At 36.8% G+C, this 23336-nt stretch overlaps 1 protein-coding gene across 1 annotated transcript in view; it reads left to right on the forward strand.

Moving 5' to 3' along the window:
* The window catches only part of rbfox3b (RNA binding fox-1 homolog 3b), a gene marked incomplete at both ends in the record, with an annotated part of 82974 nt that overhangs the window by 13220 nt on the left and 46418 nt on the right, over positions 1-23336 (forward strand). The window contains one exon of the mRNA XM_079394167.1: positions 21858-22103. Coding sequence (XP_079250293.1) covers positions 21858-22103 — 246 coding nt within the window. The remainder of the gene's footprint in view (positions 1-21857; positions 22104-23336) is intronic.

Consider the following 23336-nt stretch of genomic DNA (forward strand, 5'->3'; position numbering starts at 1 on the left):
GATCTCAGTGGTCAGTAATGGGTGTTTCTCATCTCCACTTCTGTGAGAAAAGACAATACTATAATACTGCTGTGCATATTGCTCAGATGTTACTCAGGAGCTTTTGGTTTCCTTTTAGTATCACGCTAAATTCTAAGATTCTTTGAGAAATAAAAATGGGCACAAATACGTCATCCATTAAGAGTATAGAGCTAAAATAAACGAGCAGATGAGAAACGTTTGAGTTCATATCGAGATTTCTGATGTTTGATTGTGGACTTGAGACGTGTAGATCTCTTTTTAAACTCTAAAGAGATCTGTTGACTTCATTTGCACTCTATTTCATCTTTGTCTCTGTCTTTTGACTCTATTCATCTTTTGTTCTCCAAAAATTCGGGTACATCTAAAGGGCTATAAAATGAATATGAAGAACAGCTCAGATCATTTGATGAGAAGGTCTCTGATGGTTGATTGTAGGCTGAGCACAGTTTGAGATCTCTTTTGATGAAACTGTGATCTGGGGACATCATTTGCACTCTATTCAATCTCACTGAATTCTTGGAGAAACATTTGAGACATCTGTAGGATCTCCTGTGTGATTTTCTTATCTATGGATGATTTGTTTAAGTGCTATTGCTCAGGGATTACTCTTTCCTAGATCGGGAGACTTGAGCGAGCTTTTGGTTTGTTTCAGCATCAACTTTGTCTCAGATCTTTCGAAGACATACAGATAGATCTAGCTATAAAATGAATGTGGATAGCAGCTCAGATTGTCTGTTGAGAAATGTTTGAGTTCATATCGAGCACAGTTTGATTAAAGCTTAGCGGTTTCTTTTTAGTATCAACTTGTCTCAGATGTTTCTCTCAAAATGAATTTGGAGACATAAAGCTAGGTCAGAGCTATAAAATGGCTATGGAGAGCAGCTCAGATCGTTTGACAAGAAAGGTTTGAGATCACACTGAGATCTGACACTTGATGTCTGACTTTGGTATCTTAACAAATCTGAGGAGAGTTTAAGATCTCTAGAGGAGACACGTGATAATACTGGGTTCTTTTTCTCAGGAGACTTCAGCAAAATTTTCCATTTGCTCTCTATTTAGTCTTACTGCAGGCCTAGAAGAAACATCTGAGACATCAATATTTCATTTGTGATTGTTCTTCCTTTCTACAATAGGGCTGTTATAAACTGGTTTCTTGCTGGATGTCAGTCAGCTTTTAAGGGATAACTTCAGGTATAATTCATGAAAAAATATTAATATTTTGGAGCAAATTCATTAATCAGATGTGCCACTTTTGCCATTCGTTTCCATGCAAATACACCTCCTTTATATGCAAATTAGGCATATTGTGTGTTTGTATATTTTTTAACTGTTTCTAATTCATCAAACGATGGAGAAAAGAGTCATGTCAGTTTGTACAATTTATGTGCTTCAAGTAGACAATTTGCACGCACTCCTTCATATTTGATTAGTCCATAACTGTCTCAGCACTGTTTGGGTCGAGTCGGGTGTCATTTAAGGACCTGCTTCATGTTTCAGTATAATATCCGTGTGGACCTCTGCTCTCTGATCCGTGTGTTTCGGGAGCAGAGCAGGAACGCTGTGTCTCTGTGCTCTTGAACTCAATGTTTTCATGTCTAATTCAGTAATGAAGGTCTCATTCATTAACAATAAAGAGCTGGCCTTGTGATCGCTGCTGCATTATTAGACATCAGTTAGCTTAGACTTTTTGTTTTGAAAGAGATTACTACTTTTATTCAGCAAAGATGCGTTAAATTGATCAAAAGTGGCAGTAAAGACATTTATAATGTTATATTTCTATTTCAAATAAATGCTGTCCTTTTGACATTTCTGTTCATCAAAGTGTTTCCACAAAAACACGAAGCAGCACAGCCGTTTTCAACATTGATAATAATCAGAAATGTTTCTTGAGCAGCAAAAATTCAGCTTTGATCACAGAAATAAATTGCATTTTACTATATATTCACATAGAAACAGTTATTTTAAATTGTAAAAATATTTCAAAATTCACTGTTTTTACTTTTTGATCAAATAAATACAGCCTTTGTGAGCAGAAGACACTTCTTTCAAAAACAATAAAAGATATTTCCAACCCCAAACTTTTGATGGTAGTAAATATAAATTACCAATATCTGAACACCTTCTAAAGCATAAAGCCTTTTACATACAGCATTTATTTTGATGCATTCTCTGTTAAAGTTCATAGAATATCATATTTACAAATTTGGTTTTATTACAATAAACATTGTGCAGTCCTCTCAGTCTAAAGTCTGTCATGCATGTATTTTGACTCATAAATGTGATCAAATCCATCACAGATGATGATGATAGACTATATTTCTGGGTTAAGCATCTGTCTGTGTGTTTTGTGATGTCGAACTCGTCCCGTCATGACCTGAGCTCACAGAGCACAATCCAGCAGCACTTAGTGAATGAATATTTCATACAGCGTTCAGCTGTACAAATGCTCTCAGTTTGACTGTTCGTCCTCTCCTCCTGCTCGCTCAGTCTGTTTGAGCTCAACATGAACGTGCTGATCAAAGAGCGCATGTGTAATATTGATAATGTTTGATATCTGCTCAAACTCTTTTATCTTGTATTGTTTCGCAGTAATGCAATGCTTTATTTTAATCGCAGTGGCATTATTCAAGCACACAGCCAGAGTCCTGAATGTTTCTCAATATTTAATGATGTCACCTCACGTTATATTTGATTTCATGCACGTTGCTTTAGGTAGATGTATTCAGTGTTTACATCGGCAGCTGATTTGCACATGTAAAATGGCATTTTGCTTTATTTGACCTGTTGATTTCCTCTGTGTTCTTCTAAAATCTGCTTTAGTGCAGAGAATGTGTGCAATTGTCTAAACAAAACATCATCATCCTTGTTTGTCCAGAAGGGAAAAAAATCAACTACACTTTTTTAAATTCATTCAACATTAATTTAATAGGCTTCTCTTGGTTAGCAGACTTTATGCACAGCTTCACAATGTTTTTAGACTGAGTCTGTGTGCATGCATGCGCAAAATGAGGAATGTTAACTTTTAGATATTTATCATAATATTTATAGTTTATTCATAACTTATAAAGCCAAAGCTGATGCAAGTTACACTGGAAAAACTGAAGTGAAGCTACTTAAAATTTGCTGATAATTGCAGTGAATGGGTGCCGTCAGAATGAGAGTCCAAACAGCTGATTAAAAACATCACAATAATCCACAAGTAACCAGTCCAGTCCATCAGTTAATGTCTTGTGAAGCAAAAAGCTGCATGTTTTCATCATTAAAATGTTTTTTTCCCCTAAAATATGAGTCCATAATATTGTTTACTTCTCTGTGAAAAAGTTGTTTCATCTGTATCAGGAAAGAAATATCCACAGATCAAGCTGATTACATGTGGAAACAGGGCAGGTGGATTTTGATGTGAGAAACAACAGGAGATGGACTTTTTTGTTGGAAGAAGCATTATTATGGATCGTGGACTTGTGTTTTGGCCTAGAGCAAAGGTTTGCATTTAAAAACATCTTGATGGATTTATTTCTTACAAACACGCAGCTTTTCTCTTCACAAGACATTAACTGATGGACTGGGGTGGTGTGGATTACTTGTGGATTATTGTGATGTTTTTATCAGCTGTTTGGACTCTCATTCTGACGGCACCCATTCACTGCAGAGCATCCATTGCTGAGTGATTGACATTGGTGAATGCTACATTTCTCCAAATCTCCAAAAACATACTCCTGATCCTATCCTAGTAGCCATAATCACAGTAAAATACTACGATTACTGCAATTTTAATCACATTACACATACATCATGCATTTTGCTCCTAATCAGACACACTGGAGCCGAGACATTTTAGGCATATTATTGACAAAATAACTGTGCTTAGAATCAGTATTTTGTATATTGAAGAAACTGATGCAACATACAGGCCTGTTGCATTTGAATTGAAGACTTTGTGTTGTGGTTTGTCAAGTAATGGCCAGTAGCATGTAAATATGACTGAAGAGGTTTGTTCATGTTCCTCAAACATTCTGCCCTGGGTTTGTTCTGAATTATTAACTAATGATTAAACTACTGCACTTAATTTAGCCTGAACCACTGATGATACAGACATTTTAGACATCACTTCAGTCTCAGATGTCCATATATTTGTACTTTTTGTAAACTTTTTAAATACATTTAGGAACATTTGAAAATCTCAGTTACAATGAATGTTTGCATTTGACTTTTAAAATGTTTTTGAAAGAAGTCTCTTATGCTCATAAAGGCTGCATTTATTTGATCAAAATACAGTGAAATAAGATAAAATTGTAAAATATTGCAATCTAAAATAACAATGATACAAAGCTGAATTTTCAGCATCATTACTCCAGTCTTCAGTGTCACATTAACATTGTTGAAAAAACAGCATTTATTTGAAACACAACATTTTTGTAACATTACGAACATCTTTTTGATCAATTTAATGCATCCTTGCTGAATAAAAATATAATTTTTTTTTAAGTGAGAAGCAACATTAACTCAACCAATGAGTTTCGGGCGGGGCTAATTATTTGTCCAACCAATGGAAGACATTATTTTACAATTCAAAATAGTTACTCTTCTGGTGCAGAAGCTTTAAACGAATGGCATTAGTTAGTTTGCATTTGGTGTCTAAAACCAACTCTGACCAGAATGTTTGAGGAATATCAATACCATATGGCGGCAAACAGTGTTATTAAATGTGGACGAGCCCATCCAGACCCTCCTGCTGTGATTTGTATCCACTCACAGTGATTTACTGCTGTTTTCCCCTCAGAAACTGAGCCTGTGTGTGTGTTATGGATCAATAGCCTCTGCTTTCGCCATATTGTTGATTGCAAATGGAAGAGAAAGTGTTGGCGTGAGGGAAAGCGCCTCTATAATCTGCAAGGTTTGTGTGTCCGTGGCTCCCTGTGGCCTGACGTGAACATAATGGATTCTGCCATGTGAGACAAGCGGTGATGGTTAATTATTTCACCAGGCCGCTGCCCTTTTCTCTTCTCCTCCCGGCTCTCTGCGTCTGTGTTTTCTCATGTGTCGCTGTATAAAGCCACCATAATTATTCCTTCTGTGGCGGATGGAGAGGTGCGAGCGGGGGATTTATCCGTTTGGGACGGCCATGCTTTGATCACCCGTCACCGGCGCTGACAGGCATCTGCAGCTCACCGCAGATAAAAAGAAATCCGCCACGACTGGACAAACATCTCTCACAAACAGTTGTCTGATTCGCTAGCCTAGTCTAGTTTTGAATGCTAATTAACTCCTTGAGAAAGTTTATCGTTGAGGTCAAACATAAAATATGGATCCAGTATGATATTTCTTTCCATATGCATTGCTTTATCTCATCAGCATCTGCATGTATTAGTACTTATGTACTTGTGTGCAGGGAACTTCAGGTTAGGTGTTGTTTTATCAGGTTTTGTTCATTTAATGTGATGCACAGGCTGATAATCTGAGGTTAAGTGGTTTACTTCGGACCACAGGGTCTCGTCTTTCGCTCACAGCTCTTTTTTTTTTTTTTTTGTCTGGAATCAAATCGGTGTGATTCAGATGCTCATGTTACCTGCCTCCACACTGCAAACATTTTTTTTTTTTAGTTTTTAATTTAGCATTTTTACTTGTTTACCAGTCAACATGTCTCAATATCCTTGAAACAAGATAAATCTTCTCGAGAAGCAACTCTGCATAAAATATTAGTGAATATAAGTGTGTTTTGCCTTCTGGCACTGTTTGTTTAAAAAGTAAAGAATGTGAGTGTAGTAGGACAAAATACTCTTGTGTTAAAGACAATCTGTGAAAACAGAATGTAATATCTTACGCAGTCTCGCTTCTCAAGGAAATGTATCTTGTTTTATTGATTTTTAATTTTTTTATTTGATATTCTACATGGAAAATAAGACAAAATACTTATTATTTCTATATTTTGCTGTCATTTATTTTTATTATAGTTTTAGTAATTTAGTACTGTAACAAAATTTATTTAATGTTTATGTTTCGTGTTTATTTCAGCTTTATATCAGTTACTGACAACAATTGTAATAGTTTTTTTGTTTTAGTTAACAATAACAATGCTTATTCTTTTGGTCTTTATTTAATATATATATTTCCTGAAAGGTTGAGTTTGTAAGAGAATGATTCTAAACACAATGACGCTGTAAAAACGGCTAGAGAGCTATAGAGTTGATCTGTTCTTGTGATGATATTTAATGTCCCAACAACCTCTGTAGTCCCATTTATCAGGGGTTATTACTGAAATTTTATGTTGTACAATAAATGTGAAAATATTTTGAGTTTGCATTAAATCATACTTATTTCAGGCAATTAACCAAAATCCCATTGAATTCAAGACGATTGATCTGGAAGAGCTAAAATGCTCGTTTATGGGTTTTGTCTTATAAATATACATAATCTCTACTACACTCTATAGCATTGACATTTCACTAATTTTACTCAGAACAAATAAACTTCAGAATCAATAATTCTTGAATATACACAGTGCTTGGAAAATGACTTACAAATTGTAGTGCGCTACTGATTACAAATTACATGATGATAAATTATAGAGAAACATAATCTGGATTACACACATTAGATAATGTAATCAAACTACTTTTGATTACTTTTGACCCTAATCATTTTTATCACATAAACTTGAATGTGCTGCCATTGTGTGAATATATAATCATGTAATCCATAAAAAGTAACTGTAATTGGATTATGAGCATTTTAACATGTAATATAATATGATTACAAGTACTTAATTTTGGAATGCAATTACATAATCCAGATTACATGTAATCAATTACTACCCAGCACTAACTATATATGAACACAAATCAGATTTAAAAGCTTAGATTTGCTTAAATTTCTAACTTTTAGAATGTAGTTCACAGTCTGCTTTCATTATATGGAAAATAAAATATCCTTTCATGTTCAAAAACAATGAACGCAGGTTTGAAATGATATGACTGACATCATGAGCAAACGCTGATGTAATATCCAACTTATCCTTCCTGTAACAAAGAGCGGGGCCAATTAGAAATTTGATGGGTCTTGCTTCCGGTCTCATTTGCTTCCAGCTATTTTTAGCTATACAAAACTGCTCGATGTTGCAAATCAGTTTGTCTTACCGTATTATTTTAGTGTATTATCTTAATTATGAACACACTGGTTTGTAGTGCAAACAGTTTACCGTTTACTGCATGTTGCTATTCTTCTATAGTGGCTAACGAACCGGAAGTCTCGCACATAGGCTTACTTCTGCGTTTAGGAATAAGGTGGATACAGTTTGAACCATGTGACGGTTGAAGAACAAAGCAAAACAAAATGGTTTTGCACAGGAATGCAGTCATTTTATGGCATGCCTTTGGTTACTGTAGATGTGATCTAACCCCGATCCTGAGCCCCTCTGTGGGTGTAGCTTTACTCCATTACTCAGACACCAGACCGGGCCTCTTCCATCAATGATTCAGGGATTCACCCCTCGCGCAGCATAAAGAGGGGCTCCTTGTGCCAATTAGACAGGCTCGGTGACAATCACACGAGGGCTAGAGATGGAGGACGATGGAGGGAGAGAGAGGCAAGCGGCAGTTAAGGAAGCTGACCGGATCTTCAACCCCCAACTCGATCGGGGCGACCCGATTATTCGCTGCTCCCCCGGCGGTGTCATTACTGAGAGACAGTCATTAGTGCACGCTGGAGGAAAGACTCTGTTCTCCCTCCGCTGGGAAATCTCAGCCTCTTAGACGAGCTCGTGGAAGAAAAGAGCATTAGGATCAGATCTCTTTACCTCTGATCGCTGGTTCACGCTCACGCAGAGCTGTGGAAAAAGCCGTAATTCACTCGTGTAATTTCACAAACTGGCTCTGATTGCCAAATTGACACAGAGATGGTCGGAGACCTTAGTTTTTCTGTTGCAGGGGAATGAAAAATTGCCTTTTTTGAGCCGAGTGTCTTCTGCGGTATCAAGAGTCAGTTCAGCGAGGAAGTTGAGACAACAGGACTGTGGCTGGAATTAAATTCCCACATGTGTCTTTTTTAAGGTTTATTTAAGGTTTCTCTGTGGTTTCTTAGCTCCTATGTGCTAACTTTAATTTAACTTTAGTTATTTCTTTCAGCTGGTTTTGCTCACTTTAACCTCGCATCTTCTCTTCAAAGTCTCACAATAATAAGGCTCTGATTTATTAAATGAGAATATCCTATAGTAATTAATATATATATTGTTACTATATAGCTATATATCAGATTTTTACATGCAATGATGTATATATAAATTAATTAATTTAAATCAGAATATCCAATATAAATTTGAAAATAAGGATACAAAATTATATATATATATATATATATATATATATATATATATATATATATATAATACTGTACTGTAATTTTGAGTTTTCTTTGATATTTTAGTGCGAAGTAATTTTTGGTGAGTATTTTACTCACTAATATTTTCCCACTGCTAGTTTTATTTTTCATAATTTTTGGGGGGGTAATGATAATAGTCTTATTTGACTCCTGAATGCCTTTTTACCAGAAGTTCATCCCATGTGTGCAGATTTTCAAGTTGTGACCGAATGTGAATCCCACCAATCACAGTGGGAATGGCTGCTTTATGATTCGACAATAAAATCCCCGTAAGTTTTGTTTTGCGGCCCACATGAAGATTATGATGGTTTTGTTGGCAGCTTCACTCCATCATTCCCACACCGGCTGTTTCCTCCCTCTCTGCTCCTCCAGTAAAGTGGCATTTCCATTTTCAGATTGAATCGCTGCTCCTGTGTGAATAGAATGGAATTACACTGAGAAGCACTGATTGATTCTTACTGAACACAATAGTTTGAGCGCTTGAGACAGGGACACCAGCTGCCTCCTCCTAGTATAGTAAAGAGTGTCTGTCTGTCTGTCTGTCTGTCTGTCTGTCTGTCTGTCTGTCTATCTATCTATCTATCTATCTATCTATCTATCTATCTATCTATCTATCTCTAGTTTCAGAGTTTCAGAAATAAGTTGGGCTTCAGTTGATGTCAGGTGTTAAATGACTCATTATATGTTTTATGATACTTTCCCCTAAAGTTCACTTCTACTGTTATTGGCGTGTGTTTGACTTGCAGTAAATGCTGTATTGGACCGGAGAGGAAGTTTAGCGTTGTGTTTTTGTAGCACACTGAGCTCTTGTCTCAGCAGATGAAGGCAGATTGATTGGTGATGATTTGAGGCTGTGAGTGCTGTGAGTGTGGATGTAATGCGCTCAGGAACGCTCTCTGCTCTCATTACATGCATTAGAGCGCTATTAACAGCAGCCGGACTCGTCCACTCTCACACATTCACACTGTGCTGGGAGAGAAGAGTGTGTCCAGGTCTTTCCCGGAGGAGCCGTTCTGACTGATGAACACACACACACTGTTATCACCTCAGCAGTGATGTATGGATCATATGCGTGTTTGATATCTCTCTCCATAGATCAGGGTTTTTGTCTAATTAGTGGTGCACCAATGTGGGTTTATATAATGTGATGACCGATATCCATAGAGCAGTGTAACATATCCAATTCAATATCATGCAGGTAATATAGTGGGTGTTATTTATAATGAAAAATTGTTTGATTACATAAATGCGTGCATACACACACACACACACACACACACATGCACATACAGATTTATAGTATTTAATAAAATGTTTTTGTTCTGTCAGTTTGTGTTCATGTCAGTAAAATATACTCTGTACAACATGAGCAGCAGCTGGGAGAACGGTTTTCGTGATTTGTCCGCTATCAGTCTTAAATTGGCACTTCATCATGAAATCATTCCTGTTTTTACTGAAAGTCATCAGATGCTCATCTGCTCCTTGACATTTCAGTCTTTCCCATCTAAATCCAGCCTGGATTCTGTGACGATTCCTGATGAATCCGTGTGAGGCGTTAAATCAAGCTCTGCGTTTTTGTTGCTCATTTTTTAATGGCGTGAATCACGGATTTCAGCAAATGTCACAGAGAGACGTGATTGAACGGTTTTAAGAGTATCACTTCAGTCTAATTACTAACTCTGAACTAGTGTAATACTGAGAGATTACCAGCCTCTGAGAGATTCATGTGCGATAAGAACCTGTTATAGAATATACTTTTATTCCTTTTCTGATGAAAGTGACCATTGGGTTGTTTAAAGGATTCTCGTGTAAAATTATTTCTAACTTTCTTGACTTTTTGAAGATTTCCTTAAGAAATCTTAAGAACTTCTTAAAAATTTAAGAACATTGTTATGAACTTATTGGAATTTATTTTAAGCTTCTTTCAGAAAGAAACAAAGAAAATAAAAGAAATAAGATGTTCCTAAGAAAATATTTGAGAACTTTTATATTTGAGTTTCAGGAATTACATTTAATTGCTTCCGTAAAATTTATCATAAAAATGAGTAGGACAGTGATGATAGTGAAGTTATTGCAGGTTCAGTTTTTGGATGTAGTGATATTTTGTTGGGCTATATAGTATAGTAGAGTATATATGGGCTATATTGTGTCTTCAGAATAAAATATAAAATAATATCGAATTAAAAACAACTTAAGCATTCAAATTCCTAAAAATATTTTCTCCAAAAAAAAAAAGGATATTGTTGAATGATTGTTAATAAGGAATGTTATCTTTAAGATTGATCTTAAGTCAAAACTTTGATTGATTACGAATTAACTTTGAAAAATTAAAAATTAAAAATTAATTGTTCATCTTTGGCAAGAACTATCATACAAACACCAAAGCCTGACATTTTCTTAAGAGAATAATTGAGAACTTTTCAAGAAATTGCACTTAGGAGCATTCTTATAATCTTTTTTGCATTTTATCTTAAGTTTCTTAACTTCTTTCGTAATTTTTTACAAAAATGTCATTTTCATAAGAAAAACCTTAAGAAAATATTAGATGTCCTAATTAAAGAAAACTGAGATGTCCTTAAGAAAATATTTGAGAACTTAAAAATGTCAAGAATTGCACTTAGAAATTCTTAACTTCTACAAACACCAAAGCCTGTTATGTTCTTAAGAGAATATTTAATCATTTTCAAGAATTCCACTTAGGAACATTCTTGGAATTAGTCTCAACTTTCCACACACACACACACACACAGGTCTGCCAGTCCTTTTTCCTCCTCTAATGTGGATTTCATGGCTCTCTGGGTTTTCATGCCACCTCAGCATTTAGTTCTCTCCTCTGTAAATCGCTCTCTCCCTCCAGGCATCACAGCCGGCCGTCTATCCGGGCGCTCGCACACTTTTATGTGTTTCTCAGCAGCGTGGATGGAGCCCCGAGGAGCCGCGCGCCGCGCTCCTTAAATCCTAAAAGCCTCTTACAGAAAATTGCACGCGGAGATTGGGCTAATAGATGTGCATCTGCTCAAACCCCGGCGAGCTCCATTGATTTCCGGATGATCTGGAGCTGTGATGGATTCGTTTTCTTCTTCATAAAACTCTTCACACTCCAGCGTTTCCCGGCCGAAGCGGCCGCCGCATCACGAGTGCCGAGGGACCGGCGTCCTGAGACTCAAACAGCCGCCCGATCTCTCGACCCGCGGCTCCTCCACACGCCGCTGCTGCTCTAATTGGCTGGGTTATGGAGTTGGGTGAAAGTTTGGAGGTGGGAACAGCTGGCGGAGGTTGATTCGGGTCTGAAGCCGGTAATGTCTGCATCAATCTCCGACCCACACGCCTCCATCCGCCCACCGCCTCGACACAAACTCCTCATGCAACTCTCCAGAAGTCCTCTGATCAATCACGCCAAGTGAAACATCGATCCACCTCCTTCTTTCTCTCCATCCACTCTCTGCTTCCACCTGTTTCGCTCCTCTTGTTTGAGTCCGTCATTGCAGTGTTGCACTTAAACTCTACTTAACTACATTTATCAGCAAATCAGCTGTTTTTAAAACAGCTTTTCCACTAACAAACTAGTTTTTCATCAGGTAAAAGTCATTCCAAAAGCTACAATGTTTATCACACAAGTTTTCATGCATAAAATGATCTCAGAACAGCCAAAGCAGCTGCTAGTAGTGAACGTATCAGTGTGTCATTGTCTTTTTGCAGATCATTTCTATAATTGATTATATTTGATCTTATTTTACATAAATATGTTATTTTACATATATATTTTACTAATTTTTCATAATTTAATTTAAAAATACAATTAAAATTATTTTTTGTCCATTGTACTGTATAGTTTGTCTTGTATTTTACTGCTAGGTTAGGATTATTGTTATTTATTTATTTATTTTATTTACTTTTTTTAAATAAATATAAATAATTTCCTATTATTTTATTTATTATTAGTTTTTTAACACACACACACACTCTCGCTCACACACACACACACACACTTGTTTCTGTGAATTGTGGGGACTTTCCATTGACTTCTATTACTTTTATACTGACCAAACATTTACATTGACATTTATTCATTTAGCTGACGCTTTTATCCAAAGCGACTTACAATTGCTATATATGTCAGAGGTCGCACGCCTCTGGAGCAACTAGGGGTTAAGTGTCTTGCTCAGGGACACATTGGTGTCTCACAGTGGATTCGAACCCGGGTCTCTCACACCAAAGGCATGTGTCTTATCCACTGCGCCATCACCACCCCGACGTATTTTCCCCAAACAATATTTTCTATCCCCTAACCCTAACCCTAAACCTACCCCTTACAGAAAACCTGTTTGCATTGTTACACTTTCAGATAAATTTTTTTCTGCAGGCATGTCCTCACAATGTCAAACAATTAATGTTTTACTATCCTTTTGGGGACATTTGGTCGCCACAATGTAGCATAAACAAGTATACACACACATACACACACACACACACACACACACACGCACACACACACACACACACAGGGCACCAAATCACAAAATGTGATGGATGGACAACATGTGCATATATGGGCTGAATACTTTAATATGCTTTTTTTTTTGTATAAACTAATTAAAACATTGACTCCTATTACTGATATGTGTATTGCTTAATATTATGTAATATATAATAATAAAGTTGTATATTTTCTGTATATATAATATATATTTTTGTGTAAGCTAATTAAAATATTGACTCCTCCTAATAATGGTATTTATAATCAAATTATTGATTTGCATTGACTTATGTAAGCTAATTAAAATATTTTTAATTCCTACATTCATTTTTTTCATTACATTTTATTCTTTTTTTCATTACATTTTATTCTTTTTTATTTGTTTTATTTTTTATTAAACTCCTCTAGTTAACTTGCTTTCAGAAAGGTAGTGGTAGTCTCTTCAGTGTCAGTGATGACAGGCTCACACCCAGGTTTGTGTTCTCCGTCCGGCTCTAATGAAACATTGCCAGCTCAGCAGCGGTTCTGTGAGCAAACGCGCCGGTCAGTCGATTGTGATTCACACCGGCCGTCATTAGAGCTGTCATTAGAGTCCTGACACGTCTTTAGTGAATGTCTCCCTCCTGAGCTGAATGTGTGAAATCACGTTTCCTCAGATATTGATATAATAGTGTGCTTTTTTTTAAATTATTTTATAGCTTGTATTATATATCTTGAATATAATAAATTTTATTTTTATATTTTCTGATGTTCATTTCATAACAGAACAGCTCACGCACATGCAGATAAATTGATCTGAATGAAATTGAGGAAGCCATAACACACACACACACACACACGGTGGCTGTGGCATCAGTTATGGGATGTATGTGGTCACCAGGCCTCCGTTCAATTGAAGACATTTAATTGGAGGAAGACAATGAAGTGTGTCGTGTCTCAGTCTCTCAGCGGTCAGTAATGAGGCCAGCTGTGGGAGGTTTTGTCAGTTTGCATCATATTGTTTTACTTCTTAACTTTGTCTCATTAGAGCTCATGAGTGCTGAATATCGTGTGTGTAGGACACACACACACACACACACACACACACACACACACACCTTTATTATATAGCATCAATCTAAAGTTTAAGCATAGAGAGAGATTTGCTTGAGAACATCTTAATTTGCCCCAAGAATAAAATGACAGGCTTTGACGTTTTCTGATGCTATGGTGTGAGGATTATTTGTCTAACACTTTACACTGCAAATCTTAATTATATTAAGTATATGTCCAATTAAAAATCTTAACTTTGTGGATATAAGACTGCTTAGAGGTTGGGTTGGCTTATTAAACTAATAAAAATGACAAAAACACAAAACAAAATGACTAAAATTGGAACTAAGACATAAATAGTTTGAATCTTGTGAATGTTTGGTGTTCTTGTCATCGGATCAGGCAGATCATTCGGACAGATTTTCTCAAGCTCTCAGGAACGATCTCTCTTCTATCAGAGATAATTACTCTTAATAACAGTCGCATTAACAAGATGAGCATCATGCATCATTAACGCTTTTATATCCTTCATATCTTCATCTCTGAGCGCCTGAGGGAAAGTGAACACCAGTTCACTTCATCCTCCATCTGAACCAGAGCAAACACTCTTCTGAGCAGAGATGGTTTTACAGCCAATATATAGCAGTATATTTCTGTCGTACACGTGTTCATGAGAGATGGTTTTCCAGGGGATGACGTAGACGTAGCATAAATTCTGGTGAGAATATGCTAGTCTCGCGAGAACCAAGTTTTGTTTACAGCAAAGGAAAACCAGTCTCCTCTTGGCTTATATTAAAATCTTAAGACATTTTTCTCACCACTCTCTCGTGAACGAGCATACGACAGTTAGCAGAAGCTAGAGATTACGCTTTATAAAGTTTTAGATATGGATATGTTTCTTACACAAACACATTGATTCACTTCAGAAGGCCTTTATTAACCCCCGGAGCCATGTAGAGCACTTCTTATGATGGATGGATGAACTTATTTGGTCTTCAAAATCTCGACCCCCATTCACTGCCATTATAAAGCTTGGAAGAGCCAGGACATTTTTTTAATATAACTCTGATTGTATTCATCTGAAACAAGAAAGTCCAACCCGATCACATGGCAGTGTGTAAATTTTTGAGGGGGTGGCTAATTCGTACGAATTTGTGCGATTTGTGAAAAATCTTACATATTTTACAAGGGCGTAAATTCGTAGGATTTCGTATGAAGGACCAAAGCTAACCACGCCTCTAAACTTAACCATCACAGAAATCATGCAAAATCATACGAGTGAGGTCGTACAAATTCGTACGAATTGTCTGTGAGATAGAGTTGGAGTCATATACTTCTAGGATGGCTTGAGGTAACTATCCTTTTAATGAACTTCTTACTTATGTTTCATTTATGTATTAAGTTTCCGATGAGCTAAGTTTTAAACAAACACTCAGGAACACAGGAACACTAGTTGTCTTCAGGAAATGATGTTCGCAGATGTTCTGGCTTGGTTTATTTCCTAATAACTGTGATTTTGAGTTGAATTGGAGAAAGTCTTGCGAGTTTGGGTCATGGCAGGTTTCTCTCAGTCATGTTGTGCTGCGTTCAGGACGGTGGAGGGTTGCGCTGTGTGTGTTTGCGTAGGATGTGTGTGTGGTCCACTGAGAGTCACAGGCTGCCTTGCCGTGTGTCATAAGTGTTTAAAATGATCTTCTGTCTTTGTGCTTTATTAAGACACTTTCAGCTCCGGGTCTCGGAGGACGAACAGGTCGCAGATGCCTGCTGTAGACCATTACTGCCGCGCTGCAAACTCCCAAAACACACACACATCTGAGTGCGAGAACATAAAGCTTTCCCTCTTCATGTGTGTGATACTGTAAGCGGCTGTTTAAACCAGAAAATAGAGAATTGTCAATAACAAATGGATTTTACATCTTCTGAAGAGCATGATAATAGTGTTTGCATGCGCAAAACACTGGGTTTTGTTAGCTAAAGCTAAAACTATTAAAAAACACCTTTTTGGTTTTGTGGTTGTAGAGGTAGGCACACGACAAGGAGTGGACGAAAAGGAGTTTTAATAGGCATCAACACACTATACCATTATAAAACATTAAACCAAAACAAAGACTGAGAGGTGTGTGTGTGTGTGTGTATAAACTGAAGTTTTATCTAAATTGAAATTGAAATTAAAGTAAAAAAAAACTGAATATACACACACACACACACACACACACACACACAATCTAATTCAAAATATTAACAAGAACTTGACTAGTGACTTATTTGTGTCTAATTATTATTCACTTTTAAAATAAATTTAGGCGAAGCATCTGAGATCAAGTTCACAAGAAACTCAACTGAGAACTCCATTGAAATCTCCTGAGCAACTCTCATTGTTGTTGGTTGTGAGCGTTCAGGTCAATGTCTGAGGTCAAACGGTGCAGAGAGACGCTGAGACGTCGAGGGCTGTGATGTTTTCAGCAGAGCCGCTGAGACTGAGGACAGACAAGCTGTTTGTTGTGCCAAATTTATTCTCTCACAAATGAGGTGTAAAAACGACACAGCAGAGCTTTCAGTCGCACAGAATGAAGACTAATAAGCGGCAGGCGATTGACAGAGCTGCTGTAAATTGGCCTGCCGGCCCTCCGCTGCTCTTTCTTGTGTTGTTGAGCAGTAATTGCAGTGAATGAGGGGGATCCTCCAGCGCTTGTGCTGTTGCTTAACCCTGAACTGCTGCCTTATTTTACTGGACTCTCAGATGGAAATGATCAAGTGGTTCCTGCTACCCGATTTGCTTTCTTCTCCTAGCGTTCAGTTGTAATTTAGTTTTAAATGATCACCTTTGTAAGGAAACTGGATGGCGTATAAGTTAAACTATTGTTCAAATATATATATATATATATATATATATATATATATAGTGTGTGTGCGTGTAATTGAATATGTATTTAAATCAGAACCCTTTAATATGATAATATTACTAATTCATTTATTTATTTATTTAGCTGTAGGTCCTTGGCAGGATTTCTATATTGCCTAAAATATCCAGGTTTTGGCTGTTTGCACTGTGCAGGTTGATTGTTGTGTGACATTCATGAGAGCTATAGAGAGCAGAGCAGACGGCTCCTTATGCTTTCGGACCACTCTCGCACCTACCTTGGTGTCTTTTTTGATTGGCTTTAAGTCAAACGAACAAACACGTACGCATATTTGCATGGTTTTGATTGTTCTCTGTAGATCTAACCTTCTCACAAGCAGCGACACAATTGGTTGATTATAAACAATACCTGCATGTTATTGGTCAAACTACTTTGGATGATTTAGGCAATATTAAAATCCTGGCCAGGACGTGTCCCATATGAAACGCACATATGGCCTCCCTATTTAGCTGACAACTCATTTTATAAATCTATATTGTTTGGCCTTTTTTGTAAAGCTTGACATTTACTATTACATGCTAGGTTGCATTTATTTAATCAAAAATAGATTAAAAACTGTACAATTGTGAAATATTATTACAATTTAAAATAAGTAAATTGACAAATAATAAAAATTATATATATATATATATATATATATATATATATATAACTATTGAATAATAAATATATTTAAATACATTACATTAGCAAAAAAAAAAGGCTAAAAGAAAAAAAAAGTACAATGTTTGTCCTCCATTTGCTTTGATGACAGCACATGGATATGCAATATTAGTTATACTATTAACTTAATTTTACAGCAAAACTTTGTCTGTTTTTACATTTTCAAACTCCTGAAACCTTTTCTTTTTCCCCCCTTAGATATCAATTGAATCTCAGACTTTGGACTATATACACTTGTATAATTTTATCAAGTATAATCATATTTAATCATTGTATAATATAAGTAACTTCTCAGAGAAATCAAAAAAACTTTTGCACAGTTCTGTACTGTATTTCTATTATAACTAGTGTGTATTAATGTAGTTTACACCACTGAAGCTGCTGAATACTGATTATTTGTTAATAAGTAAATCTAGGCTGTCATATGTTAATCAACTCATGATGTGATTTCATTAATCGTAGGAGTGCAGGAATGAATAGTATTGATGTGCAAAAATTGACTTTGGCGTGTTTGGCATGTATATAATACACAGTTTTCACGTACATACTGTATGATACGCATCTACCCCACGACCCTAATCCTACCCATCGCGTAGCATATGCATATCAATATGCAAAAATGGACTTTGGCGTGCATATGCTACACGATGGGTAGGATTAGGGTTGTGGGGTAGATGCGTATCATACAGTATGTATGTTTTTATTTGGCGTACTATTTATACGCACTTTCATGAGATCGGCTTGATTGCGTGGGATGTGAGGGTATCAGCGCGGGCTTGAGGGTCTCTTCGCGTCTCCTCTGATTTACCAGCCTCTTTTTTTCTCATCTAGTTCATCTGCCCTCAGAAAATGTGTTTGTCACACACTTCAGAGCAGCAGCAGAGATCACACACGGCTTTGTGTTTTGCTAATAAGCTCCTTCTTCTCCCTGTGACTTGCAGCGCTGGCCTTTTAAAGAATCTGTCTGTGTGTGTGTGTGATTCGCTGCGTTGAAACTCAACACTGCTTTGTACCGTGTTTTGTGTTGCGTCATGAAAGTGTGTTTTCAGAGTTGTTAAATGTGCTACATAGGTAAGTTTAGTTTGTGCACTTTTGGGATTGGAATATTTATAGTAGGGAAGATTGTTTCTGCTACAGAATGCAAAATTAAAAAAAAGTAATTGCAACTTTTATCTTACAATTATGACCTTTTTTTCTAACAAAGGTCTGACTAACAATCTGACTTTTTTCCCTCACAATTTTGAGTTTAAATCTCACAATTTTTTTCTAGCCTGAAGAAAAATAAAACTGACTTTATTTGGAGTGGCCTTTTATTGTGGCCAGCCTAAGGCACACCTGTGCAATAATCACGGTCTAATCAGCATCTTGATATGCCACACCTGTGAGGTGGATGGATTATCTCGGCAAAGAAGTGCTCACTAACACAGATTTAGACAGATTTGTGAACAATATTTGAAAGAAATAGGCCTTTTGTGTACATAGAATAAGTCTTAGATCTTTGAGTTCAGCTCATGAGAAATGGGGGCAAAAACAAAAGTGTTGCGTTAATAATTTTATTCAGTGTAGATATAAAACTCAGAGTTGCAAGATGAAAAAGTCTAATTTGTGAGATAAAAAGCTGAAATTACCATGTTTTTTTCACCATCCTGTGGCAGAATACTAGCATACTACATACTGCAGAGTACATAATCTACTAAATACTGCTTGATGATTTTTTTTCTTTTTTTTTAAGGTGTATGAGCAATTTTTTTACATAATGTATATTTGAGGATTTTTTATTGTATTAGAATATTTCTTTTTTCTTTTAATTTTTTTTTTGTTGTTTTCTTTTTGTGAGTGTGCAGGGGTGCTGCTATGGTTTGTGGACCCCCTGAACAGCATATTTACTCAGGCCCCCCTCGGCAAAAATCGCGTTTTGGTGAGGTGGTCCCCCTCAGTAGAAATCGTGTTCCACGTTCCCCATTAAAAAAAAAAAAAAAAAAAGGGGTCCGGGGGGAGGGGGTCCCCCTCGGTAGAAATCGAGTTCCACGTTCCCCGTGGTAAAAAAAAAAAAGGGGCTCCAGGGGGGAGGGGGCCCCCCTCTGGAAAAATTATAACGATATAAACCATATAACGTCGAGCCCTTGGGATCGCCCTAACCTTCCCACTCCTGTGTGTGTGTGTGTGTGTGTGTGTGTGTAATGTTTACGTTCATAGTAGTTTAATAGCACAAATTTAGACTTCCTGTTAGTATTTGTAGGTTTTCACTACTTATTTTCCATATTTACACTGCTTAAACTAAAATTTATTATACAGTCAAACTAAAACTAAGAAGAAAAACATTTGTGTTACTTGCATTAAAATAAATATTAAAACAAATTAAATTAAATAAACTGAAAAAGGTAACATTAAACTTCATTTAAAACAAAACTGGTATAAAAAGTAGTAAAAAGTATAAAAATGACAAAAACACAATATAATAGTAGAGAATTTAAAAATAAAACCTAATTCAAAATATTGATTAAAAGCTATGATAGTCTCAGTGATGCTGATGATTTGAAGTGAAATTAAACTGACTGTGCGCTAATCTCTCTCACTCTGTATCAGCTGTAGATGCTCTGAGCTTTAATTGGGACCTGTGGTTAGTTCAGGATCTCTCTGTGTAGCTGTAATTCGCTCTCATTTGTGGCAGCTGATGGCTCTCGCCTCATTAAAACTCCAGGAAAGATCTCCAGCAACAACAGCCAAGACAAACACGAAATAACCCCGGCAGAGGAAACAACGGGTAAAATCGAGTGCATTTATCTTCCTCCTGTGTTCAGAGATTCCATTCGCTTTATCGGTTTAATACAGATTCTTATTTTTTGTTCTTTTTTACCCATTACCCATAAGTCTACTTTCCAGTGAAAGTGTGCCTTAGACTAAAATGATTCATATCTTAAAATTAGAGCTTGTGTGTGAATATACAGTGTGTGTGTGTGTTATATATATATACATATATATATATCATTCTCAATGTTTTTTAACCCCTCTCAGTGGTTTTTATCCCTGTAAAGCCTGATGTGAAATAGAAAAAAAATCTGGAATAAATATCTGGAAAATCTTTTTTTTTTTTTTTTTTTTATGGAACTGATTATTTAACCTTTAGACAAAACATTTAGCTTGTGAAAATGTGTTTTTTGCTGAGTATCATATTGGCTACATCTGACTTTTATGGTTCATACGGTATGATATATGAGATTTCACAGCAAAAAGACATGTGGAACACAAGCTGAAGCTGGACGTTTGTATAATTATACTATAAAAGGCTTTTTACTTACTAACTGTCAATCAGATCAATCAGTTTTTCTTACTAAACTGTCAGTCAGGCAACAGAAAGCATTCAGTTTTTATCTTGTTGATCATTTAGAGGCTTTAGAAATGTGTCAGATATTATACAGCAGGCTTTATAGAGTTGACTATAGTGCGATGCTTGCAGCTTGACAAACAGCACTGAGCAGAAAGTGTTTATGTGAAGACGCGTCTGAGCGCTGTTAACATTAGTAACCTGTCAGGAAAATCAAAGCCCTCAGTCAAAGCATCGTAAGGAGGCTGATTTCCCTTTTTTCCGCGCTGTGGAAAGTCCCAGTGGCCGCTGGTCCTCCGAGCTTCTACAACACAGAGTCTGTTCATTAGGAATGATCAAGCGAGTCTGTAATCATCCATGAGATGTGATCGTTGTTTTCCTGGCCTATTTAAAGTGCGGAGCGGCCGAATTCCCCGATTGGCCCATCAGAGGCGCAGATAAAAATGCTTCTTCACTCTTCTCAGACATGTGCTGCATTGTTGGGATTGAACATATGGCCAGAGGTGGCCAGATTACTTGCAAATTGTAGTTTGTTACCGATTACAAATTACTTGATGAAAATTGTAGTCAGTAATGTAATCTAGATTTATTTTAGATACTACTTTTGGATTACTTTTAGATTACTTTTGACCCAACTTGTTTAATTGGTATTATTGTTAAAAACAGAAACAGAGAGAAATGTGTTGTTAAATATGAACTTTAAATCTCAGGAGGACTAATATAAATATTTTAAAAAGTTTGGGAATCCCTGTATCGCACAAACAAACATAATAAATATACACAGTACACACACATATTATATAAACTAAAACTTTTATTTTGGATGCGATTCATCGTGATTAATCATTGCCCAGCACTATACATTTTTAATCATGTAAACCTTAAAAAATAATAAATTAAAGTTAAAATGTAATAGAATTTAATTACAAATACAACATTTTTGGAATCTGGTTAGAGTCTCCAGATTGTAATCAGTTGCTAGCCAGCACATATGCGAGGGCCACAGGGGTTTAATGTATGCTTTCATTTGCATGTGTGTTTGCAGGGTAATCAGGAGGCCAGCAATCCGGCGGACGCGATGGCCCAGACTTACACCCCGCAGTTCGCGCATCCCCCGCAGAACGGCATCCCCGCCGAGTTCACCGCGCTTCCCACACAAGACTACGCAGGACAGAATCGCGTCCCGGATCACGGCCTGACGCTCTACACGCCGGCACAGACCCACAGCGATCTGGCCAACGCCGACAGCAACACGCCAGCCATCAGCAGCAGCAGCAGCAACACAGCACCGGTGCGTCAAACACACATCATATAAAGCAGTTCAACTACAGTCAAGCTACTCCTCACACCACAAAATATCTTGCTCAGTATTTTTGGCTCAATACAAGTATCTGAACATTCCTCGATCAAGATGCATTCACTTGGGAAGAAAAATTACTGAGGTTTTATTAGGTCTTGTTTACTGAAAACTTGATAGGTATCAGTTGATCGCAGTGACAATCAAAATATATATAATGTACTGAAATTAAATTCCATATCTTGAATATGTTATTTCAAGATATGTAATTTAATTTCAGGAAGGTATATATAAAATTGTTACCAAATACTGGGTTCAGTCTTGTTGTCAACTTGCAATCTTTCATTCAAACTCAGTTTTTTTAGGGAACAATTCCAAAATTTTCCACAAATAATGTTTTTTTTACTCCAAAACTGATGTGCATGACCTTAGCTACATGAAAGAAAACCAAGTCGACAAAAAGATTGAATCCACGACTTATAATAAATCATAACGAGAGGCATTTTTAAAATGTGTGACCCATAACACCAAATTAGGCGAAGCATTTCCAGCGTTGCTACCTTTTAAAATAACATGTGCCGATGAACCGTTCAATCAATAAGACCACAAACATGCATTAAGAATATGAATTTGAGTTTCATTAAGAGAAACTAGCTTGCAGATCTTATTGAGTTCACTTGAACTTCATCAGATGAACCTGTGTCCCGGAGCATCTAAAAGTGGACAGGGTTCATCTCCCGTAAATCACAGTTAAAATATTGAGATGATGCAGTGATTATGAAGCCGTGGAGGAAGCTGTGCATGGACAGGTGTGTGAGGAGCTGCTGTGTTTGGGGAGTGCATGCTCCTCTGTCCAAAATAATGAGGCGAGAGCAAGTGTTTGACGCCACTGTAACGACGTGTCACCCTCGCTGCGGTTGGAATGACATCATCACTGTCATGTATTACTAGCTCCCGCTCGCAGACAGAGTGACACCGAATAAGTGCCGTGTCTGTTTGCATCATTCCTGCTTCATGCAGTCAGGATGTTAATTGATGTTTCTGTGCTGCAGACTTGTCTAAATACCAACTCTGTGTATTCAGTGCATTGGGGAGCATTAACAGAAATGCAGTGCAGTGGCCTTTATGCAGTTCCTTTTGGCAGTTTCATTAGTTTTTGAGGCCTTGCTTAGCATATTGCATCTTAAATAAGAAGCAAAGTGTAGTTTTCTCAGCGGTTGTGCTCCG

Source organism: Barbus barbus (assembly GCF_936440315.1).
Source record: "Barbus barbus genome assembly, chromosome: 3".
NCBI lineage: Eukaryota > Metazoa > Chordata > Actinopteri > Cypriniformes > Cyprinidae > Barbus > Barbus barbus.